At 49.1% G+C, this 9,683-nt stretch overlaps 1 protein-coding gene across 2 annotated transcripts in view; it reads left to right on the top strand.

Moving 5' to 3' along the window:
- LOC124043164 (programmed cell death 6-interacting protein-like) overlaps positions 1 to 9,683 on the top strand; it is a 67,590-nt gene that overhangs the window by 20,819 nt on the left and 37,088 nt on the right. For both annotated transcript variants that reach the window (XM_046361422.1, XM_046361421.1), the window contains exon 12: positions 3,348 to 3,517. In XM_046361422.1, coding sequence (XP_046217378.1) covers positions 3,348 to 3,517 — 170 coding nt within the window. The remainder of the gene's footprint in view (positions 1 to 3,347; positions 3,518 to 9,683) is intronic.

Genomic DNA, 9,683 nt, shown 5'->3' with positions numbered 1-9,683 from the left:
GCAGGTAGTCACACCTGTAGACCTTTACAAACCACTTAGAGCAGGTACACACACCTGGAGACCTCTATAAACCACTCAGAGCAGGTACACACACCTGGAGACCTCTACAAACCACTCAGAGCAGGTAGTCACACCTGTAGACCTCTACAAAACCACTTAGAGCAGGTACACACACCTGGAGACCTCTACAAACCACTCAGAGCAGGTAGTCACACCTGTAGACCTTTACAAACCACTTAGAGCAGGTACACACACCTGGAGACCTCTACAAACCACTCAGAGCAGGTAGTCACACATGTAGACCTCTACAAACCACTTAGAGCAGGTACACACACCTGTAGAACTCTACAAACCACTTAGAGCAGGTAGTCACACCTGTAGAAATCTACAAACCACTCAGAGCAGGTACACACACCTGTAGACCTCTACAAACCACTCAGAGCAGGTACACACACCTGTAGACCTCTACAAACCACATAGAGCAGGTACACACATGTAGATCTCTACAAACCACTCAGAGCAGGTAGTCACACCTGTAGACCTCTACAAAGCACTTAGAGCAGGTACACACACCTGTAGACCTCTACAAACCACTTAGAGCAGGTAGTCACACCTGTAGACCTCTATAAACCACTCGGAGCAGGTACACACACCTGTAGACCTCTACAAACCACTCAGAGCAGGTACACACACCTGTAGACCTCTACAAACCACTTAGAGCAGGTACACACACCTGTAGACCTCTACAAACCACTTAGAGCAGGTACACACACCTGGAGACCTCTACAAACCACTTAGAGCAGGTACACACACCTGTAGACCTCTACAAACCACTTAGAGTAGGTAGTCACACCTGTAGACCTCTATAAACCACTCAGAGCAGGTACACACACCTGGAGACCTCTACAAACCACTCAGAGCAGGTAGTCACACCTGTAGACCTCTACAAACCACTTAGAGCAGGTACACACACCTGGAGACCTCTACAAACCACTCAGAGCAGGTAGTCACACCTGTAGACCTTTACAAACCACTTAGAGCAGGTACACACACCTGGAGACCTCTATAAACCACTCAGAGCAGGTACACACACCTGGAGACCTCTACAAACCACTCAGAGCAGGTAGTCACACCTGTAGACCTCTACAAACCACTTAGAGCAGGTACACACACCTGGAGACCTCTACAAACCACTCAGAGCAGGTAGTCACACCTGTAGACCTTTACAAACCACTTAGAGCAGGTACACACACCTGGAGACCTCTACAAACCACTCAGAGCAGGTAGTCACACATGTAGACCTCTACAAACCACTTAGAGCAGGTACACACACCTGTAGAACTCTACAAACCACTTAGAGCAGGTACACACACCTGGAGACCTCTACAAACCACTCAGAGCAGGTAGTCACACCTGTAGACCTCTACAAACCACTTAGAGCAGGTACACACACCCGGAGACCTCTACAAACCACTCAGAGCAGGTAGTCACACCTGTAGACCTTTACAAACCACTTAGAGCAGGTACACACACCTGGAGACCTCTACAAACCACTCAGAGCAGGTAGTCACACATGTAGACCTCTACAAACCACTTAGAGCAGGTACACACACCTGTAGAACTCTACAAACCACTTAGAGCAGGTAGTCACACCTGTAGAAATCTACAAACCACTCAGAGCAGGTACACACACCTGTAGACCTCTACAAACCACTCAGAGCAGGTACACACACCTGTAGACCTCTACAAACCACATAGAGCAGGTACACACACATGTAGATCTCTACAAACCACTCAGAGCAGGTAGTCACACCTGTAGACCTCTACAAAGCACTTAGAGCAGGTACACACACCTGTAGACCTCTACAAACCACTTAGAGCAGGTAGTCACACCTGTAGACCTCTATAAACCACTCGGAGCAGGTACACACACCTGTAGACCTCTACAAACCACTCAGAGCAGGTACACACACCTGTAGACCTCTACAAACCACTTAGAGCAGGTACACACACCTGTAGACCTCTACAAACCACTTAGAGCAGGTACACACACCTGGAGACCTCTACAAACCACTTAGAGCAGGTACACACACCTGTAGACCTCTACAAACCACTTAGAGTAGGTAGTCACACCTGTAGACCTCTATAAACCACTCAGAGCAGGTACACACACCTGGAGACCTCTACAAACCACTCAGAGCAGGTAGTCACACCTGTAGACCTCTACAAACCACTTAGAGCAGGTACACACACCTGGAGACCTCTACAAACCACTCAGAGCAGGTAGTCACACCTGTAGACCTTTACAAACCACTTAGAGCAGGTACACACACCTGGAGACCTCTATAAACCACTCAGAGCAGGTACACACACCTGGAGACCTCTACAAACCACTCAGAGCAGGTAGTCACACCTGTAGACCTCTACAAACCACTTAGAGCAGGTACACACACCTGGAGACCTCTACAAACCACTCAGAGCAGGTAGTCACACCTGTAGACCTTTACAAACCACTTAGAGCAGGTACACACACCTGGAGACCTCTACAAACCACTCAGAGCAGGTAGTCACACATGTAGACCTCTACAAACCACTTAGAGCAGGTACACACACCTGTAGAACTCTACAAACCACTTAGAGCAGGTAGTCACACCTGTAGAAATCTACAAACCACTCAGAGCAGGTACACACACCTGTAGACCTCTACAAACCACTCAGAGCAGGTACACACACCTGTAGACCTCTACAAACCACATAGAGCAGGTACACACACATGTAGATCTCTACAAACCACTCAGAGCAGGTAGTCACACCTGTAGACCTCTACAAAGCACTTAGAGCAGGTACACACACCTGTAGACCTCTACAAACCACTTAGAGCAGGTAGTCACACCTGTAGACCTCTACAAACCACTCAGAGCAGGTACACACACCTGTAGACCTCTACAAACCACTCAGAGCAGGTACACACACCTGTAGACCTCTACAAACCACTCAGAGCAGGTACACACACCTGTAGACCTCTACAAACCACTCAGAGCAGGTACACACACCTGTAGACTTCTACAAACCACTCAGAGCAGGTACACACACCTGTAGACCTCTACAAACCACTCAGAGCAGGTACACACACCTGTAGACCTCTACAAACCACTCAGAGCAGGTACACACACCTGTAGACCTCTACAAACCACTCAGAGCAGGTACACACACCTGTAGACCTCTACAAACCACTCGGAGCAGGTACACACACATCCAACCCATATTGTTAAATACTGAAAGGTGTGGTGTTGTGTAGCACTGATGTTAAATGTTCTGTCACCCCTCCCTCTCCTCCCCCGGTCCAGAGGGGGGTAACTTCCGCAGTGTGCTGGACAAGGCAGTGCAGGCGGACCAGGTGGTCAGGGAGCGTTACAATACACACTGTGAGATGATCGCTCTGCTCTGTAAACCAGAGGCTGAACTCACTGCTGCCATACCATCAGCCAATCCTGTGAAGACACTGCAGGGCAGCGAGGTGAGAGAGTATGTGTGTATGCTAACCGTGTGTATTCTGTCCTTTACCTGTGTGTGTGTATATTCTCTCTCTCTGTGTGTGTGTATATTCTCTCTCTCTGTGTGTGTGTATATTCTCTCTCTCTGTGTGTGTGTATATTCTCTCTCTCTGTGTGTGTGTATATTCTCTCTCTCTGTGTGTGTGTATATTCTCTCTGTGTGTGTGTGTATATTATCTCTCTCTAGGTGTGTGTATATCCCCTCTCTCTAGGTGTGTGTATATTTACATTTACATTTAAGTCATTTAGCAGACGCTCTTATCCATCCCCTCTCTCAAGGTGTATATCCCCTCTCTCTAGGTGTGTGTGTATATCCCCTCTCTCTAGGTGTATATCCCCTCTCTCTAGGTGTGTGTGTATATCCCCTCTCTCTAGGTGTATATCCCCTCTCTCTAGGTGTATATCCCCTCTCTCTAGGTGTGTGTGTATATCCCCTCTCTCTAGGTGTGTGTGTGTATATCCCCTCTCTCTAGGTGTGTGTGTGTATATCCCCTCTCTCTAGGTGTGTGTGTGTATATCCCCTCTCTCTAGGTGTGTGTGTGTATATCCCCTCTCTCTAGGTGTGTGTGTATATCCCCTCTCTCTAGGTGTATATCCCCTCTCTCTAGGTGTATATCCCCTCTCTCTAGGTGTATATCCCCTCTCTCTAGGTGTGTAGGTGTATATCCCCTCTCTCTAGGTGTGTGTGTGTATATCCCCTCTCTCTAGGTGTGTGTGTGTGTATATCCCCTCTCTCTAGGTGTGTGTGTATATATCCCCTCTCTCTAGGTGTGTGTGTGTGTGTGTATATCCCCTCTCTCTAGGTGTGTGTGTGTGTGTGTATATCCCCTCTCTCTAGGTGTGTGTGTGTGTGTATATCCCCTCTCTCTAGGTGTGTGTGTGTGTATCCCCTCTCTCTAGGTGTGTGTGTGTGTGTGTATCCCCTCTCTCTAGGTGTGTGTGTGTGTGTGTGTATATCCCCTCTCTCTAGGTGTGTGTGTGTGTGTATATCCCCTCTCTCTAGGTGTGTGTGTGTGTGTGTGTATATCCCCTCTCTCTAGGTGTGTGTGTGTGTGTGTGTATATCCCCTCTCTCTAGGTGTGTGTGTGTGTGTATATCCCCTCTCTCTAGGTGGGTGTGTGTATATCCCCTCTCTCTAGGGGTGTGTGTGTGTGTGTGTGTGTGTGTATATCCCCTCTCTCTAGGTGTGTGTGTGTGTGTATATCCCCTCTCTCTAGGTGTGTGTGTGTGTGTGTGTATATCCCCTCTCTCTAGGTGTGTGTGTGTGTGTGTGTGTATATCCCCTCTCTCTAGGTGTGTGTGTGTGTGTATATCCCCTCTCTCTAGGTGTGTGTGTGTGTGTGTGTGTGTGTATATCCCCTCTCTCTAGGTGTGTGTGTGTGTATATCCCCTCTCTCTAGGTGTGTGTGTGTGTGTGTGTATATCCCCTCTCTCTAGGTGTGTGTGTGTGTATATCCCCTCTCTCTAGGTGTGTGTGTGTGTATCCCTCTCTCTAGGTGTGTGTGTGTATATCCCTCTCTCTAGGTGTGTGTGTGTATATCCTTCTCTCTAGGTGTGTGTGTATCCCTCTCTCTAGGTGTGTGTGTGTATCCCCTCTCTCTAGGTGTGTGTGTGTATCCCCTCTCTCTAGGTGTGTGTGTGTGTATCCCCTCTCTCTAGGTGTGTGTGTGTATCCCCTCTCTCTAGGTGTGTGTGTGTGTATCCCTCTCTCTAGGTGTGTGTGTGTGTGTATCCCCTCTCTCTAGGTGTGTGTGTGTGTGTATCCCCTCTCTCTAGGTGTGTGTGTGTGTGTATCCCCTCTCTCTAGGTGTGTGTTTGTGTGTATCCACTCTCTCTAGGTGTGTGTGTGTGTATCCCCTCTCTCTAGGTGTGTGTGTGTGTATCCCCTCTCTCTAGGTGTGTGTGTGTGTATCCCCTCTCTCTAGGTGTGTGTGTGTGTGTATCCCCTCTCTCTAGGTGTGTGTGTGTGTGTATCCCCTCTCTCTAGGTGTGTGTGTGTGTGTATCCCCTCTCTCTAGGTGTGTGTGTGTGTGTATATCCCCTCTCTCTAGGTGTGTGTGTGTGTGTGTGTATATCCCCTCTCTCTAGGTGTGTGTGTGTGTGTGTGTATATCCCCTCTCTCTAGGTGTGTGTGTGTGTGTGTGTATATCCCCTCTCTCTAGGTGGGTGTGTGTGTGTATATCCCCTCTCTCTAGGTGGGTGTGTGTATATCCCCTCTCTCTAGGGGTGTGTGTGTGTGTGTGTGTGTGTGTATATCCCCTCTCTCTAGGTGTGTGTGTGTGTGTGTGTGTATATCCCCTCTCTCTAGGTGTGTGTGTGTGTGTGTGTGTATATCCCCTCTCTCTAGGTGTGTGTGTGTGTGTGTGTGTGTGTATATCCCCTCTCTCTAGGTGTGTGTGTGTGTATATCCCCTCTCTCTAGGTGTGTGTGTGTGTATGTGTATATCCCCTCTCTCTAGGTGTGTGTGTGTGTGTATATCCCCTCTCTCTAGGTGTGTGTGTGTGTATATCCCCTCTCTCTAGGTGTGTGTGTGTATATCCCTCTCTCTAGGTGTGTGTGTGTATATCCCTTCTCTCTAGGTGTGTGTGTATCCCCTCTCTCTAGGTGTGTGTGTGTATCCCCTCTCTCTAGGTGTGTGTGTGTATCCCCTCTCTCTAGGTGTGTGTGTGTGTATCCCCTCTCTCTAGGTGTGTGTGTGTGTATCCCCTCTCTCTAGGTGTGTGTGTGTGTGTATCCCCTCTCTCTAGGTGTGTGTGTGTGTGTATCCCCTCTCTCTAGGTGTGTGTGTGTGTGTATCCCCTCTCTCTAGGTGTGTGTTTGTGTGTATCCACTCTCTCTAGGTGTGTGTGTGTGTATCCCCTCTCTCTAGGTGTGTGTGTGTGTATCCCCTCTCTCTAGGTGTGTGTGTGTGTATCCCCTCTCTCTAGGTGTGTGTGTGTGTATCCCCTCTCTCTAGGTGTGTGTGTGTGTGTATCCCCTCTCTCTAGGTGTGTGTGTGTGTGTATCCCCTCTCTCTAGGTGTGTGTGTGTGTGTATCCCCTCTCTCTAGGTGTGTGTGTGTGTGTATCCCCTCTCTCTAGGTGTGTGTGTGTGTGTATATCCCCTCTCTCTAGGTGTGTGTGTGTGTGTATATCCCCTCTCTCTAGGTGTGTGTGTGTGTGTGTATATCCCCTCTCTCTAGGTGTGTGTGTGTGTGTGTATATCCCCTCTCTCTAGGTGTGTGTGTGTGTGTATATCCCCTCTCTCTAGGTGTGTGTGTGTGTGTATATCCCCTCTCTCTAGGTGTGTGTGTGTGTGTATATCCCCTCTCTCTAGGTGTGTGTGTGTGTGTATATCCCCTCTCTCTAGGTGTGTGTGTGTGTATATCCCCTCTCTCTAGGTGTGTGTGTATATCCCCTCTCTCTAGGTGTGTGTGTATATCCCCTCTCTCTAGGTGTGTGTGTATATCCCCTCTCTCTAGGTGTGTGTGTATCCCCTCTCTCTAGGTGTGTGTGTGTGTATCCCCTCTCTAGGTGTGTGTGTGTGTATCCCCTCTCTAGGTGTGTGTGTGTATATCCCCTCTCTAGGTGTGTGTGTGTGTATCCCCTCTCTCTAGGTGTGTGTGTGTGTATCCCCTCTCTCTAGGTGTGTGTGTGTGTATCCCCTCTCTCTAGGTGTGTGTGTGTATCCCCTCTCTCTAGGTGTGTGTGTGTGTGTGTGTATATCCCCTCTCTCTAGGTGTGTGTGTATATCCCCTCTCTCTAGGTGTGTGTGTATATCCCCTCTCTCTAGGTGTGTGTGTATCCCCTCTCTAGGTGTGTGTGTATCCCCTCTCTAGGTGTGTGTGTATATCCCCTCTCTCTAGGTGTGTGTGTATATCCCCTCTCTCTAGGTGTGTGTGTGTGTATCCCCTCTCTCTAGGTGTGTGTGTGTATCCCCTCTCTCTAGGTGTGTGTGTGTGTATCCCCTCTCTCTAGGTGTGTGTGTGTGTATCCCCTCTCTCTAGGTGTGTGTGTGTGTATCCCCTCTCTCTAGGTGTGTGTGTGTGTGTATCCCCTCTCTCTAGGTGTGTGTGTGTGTGTATCCCCTCTCTCTAGGTGTGTGTGTGTGTATCCCCTCTCTCTAGGTGGGTGTGTGTGTATCCCCTCTCTCTAGGTGTGTGTGTGTGTATCCCCTCTCTCTAGGTGTGTGTGTGTATCCCCTCTCTCTAGGTGTGTGTGTGTATCCCCTCTCTCTAGGTGTGTGTGTGTATCCCCTCTCTCTAGGTGTGTGTGTGTATCCCCTCTCTCTAGGTGTGTGTGTGTATCCCCTCTCTCTAGGTGTGTGTGTGTGTATCCCCTCTCTCTAGGTGTGTGTGTGTGTATCCCCTCTCTCTAGGTGTGTGTGTGTGTATCCCCTCTCTCTAGGTGTGTGTGTGTGTATCCCCTCTCTCTAGGTGTGTGTGTGTGTATCCCCTCTCTCTAGGTGTGTGTGTGTGTATCCCCTCTCTCTAGGTGTGTGTGTGTGTATCCCCTCTCTCTAGGTGTGTGTGTGTATATCCCCTCTCTCTAGGTGTGTGTGTGTGTGTATCCCCTCTCTCTAGGTGTGTGTGTGTGTGTATATCCCCTCTCTCTAGGTGTGTGTGTGTATCCCCTCTCTCTAGGTGTGTGTGTGTATCCCCTCTCTCTAGGTGTGTGTGTGTATCCCCTCTCTCTAGGTGTGTGTGTGTATCCCCTCTGTCTAGGTGTGTGTGTGTGTATCCCCTCTCTCTAGGTGTGTGTGTGTGTATCCCCTCTCTCTAGGTGTGTGTGTGTGTATCCCCTCTCTCTAGGTGTGTGTGTGTGTATCCCCTCTCTCTAGGTGTGTGTGTGTATATCCCCTCTCTCTAGGTGTGTGTGTGTATATCCCCTCTCTCTAGGTGGGTGTGTGTATATCCCCTCTCTCTAGGGGTGTGTGTGTGTGTGTGTGTGTGTGTGTGTGTATATCCCCTCTCTCTAGGTGTGTGTGTGTGTGTATATCCCCTCTCTCTAGGTGTGTGTGTGTGTGTATATCCCCTCTCTCTAGGGGTGTGTGTGTGTGTGTGTGTGTATATCCCCTCTCTCTAGGTGTGTGTGTGTGTGTGTGTGTGTGTGTATATCCCCTCTCTCTAGGTGTGTGTGTGTGTGTATATCCCCTCTCTCTAGGTGTGTGTGTGTGTGTATATCCCCTCTCTCTAGGTGTGTGTGTGTGTGTGTGTGTATATCCCCTCTCTCTAGGTGTGTGTGTGTGTGTGTGTATATCCCCTCTCTCTAGGTGTGTGTGTGTGTGTATATCCCCTCTCTCTAGGTGTGTGTGTGTGTATATCCCCTCTCTCTAGGTGTGTGTGTGTATATCCCTCTCTCTAGGTGTGTGTGTGTATATCCCTTCTCTCTAGGTGTGTGTGTATCCCCTCTCTCTAGGTGTGTGTGTGTATCCCCTCTCTCTAGGTGTGTGTGTGTATCCCCTCTCTCTAGGTGTGTGTGTGTGTATCCCCTCTCTCTAGGTGTGTGTGTGTGTATCCCCTCTCTCTAGGTGTGTGTGTGTGTGTGTATCCCCTCTCTCTAGGTGTGTGTGTGTGTGTGTGTGTGTGTATCCCCTCTCTCTAGGTGTGTGTGTGTGTATCCCCTCTCTCTAGGTGTGTGTGTGTGTATCCCCTCTCTCTAGGTGTGTGTGTGTGTATCCCCTCTCTCTAGGTGTGTGTGTGTGTGTATCCCCTCTCTCTAGGTGTGTGTGTGTGTGTATCCCCTCTCTCTAGGTGTGTGTGTGTGTGTATATCCCCTCTCTCTAGGTGTGTGTGTGTGTGTATATCCCCTCTCTCTAGGTGTGTGTGTGTGTGTGTATATCCCCTCTCTCTAGGTGTGTGTGTGTGTGTGTATATCCCCTCTCTCTAGGTGTGTGTGTATATCCCCTCTCTCTAGGTGTGTGTGTATATCCCCTCTCTCTAGGTGTGTGTGTATATCCCCTCTCTCTAGGTGTGTGTGTGTGTATATCCCCTCTCTCTAGGTGTGTGTGTGTGTGTATATCCCCTCTCTCTAGGTGTGTGTGTGTGTGTATATCCCCTCTCTCTAGGTGTGTGTGTGTGTGTATATCCCCTCTCTCTAGGTGTGTGTGTGTGTGTATATCCCCTCTCTCTAGGTGTGTGTGTGTGTGTGT

The sequence above is a fragment of the Oncorhynchus gorbuscha genome, linkage group LG09, assembly GCF_021184085.1.
Source record: "Oncorhynchus gorbuscha isolate QuinsamMale2020 ecotype Even-year linkage group LG09, OgorEven_v1.0, whole genome shotgun sequence".
NCBI lineage: Eukaryota > Metazoa > Chordata > Actinopteri > Salmoniformes > Salmonidae > Oncorhynchus > Oncorhynchus gorbuscha.
The sequence above is the reverse complement of the archived record's forward strand: the minus strand, read 5'-3'. Positions and strand labels throughout refer to the sequence as shown.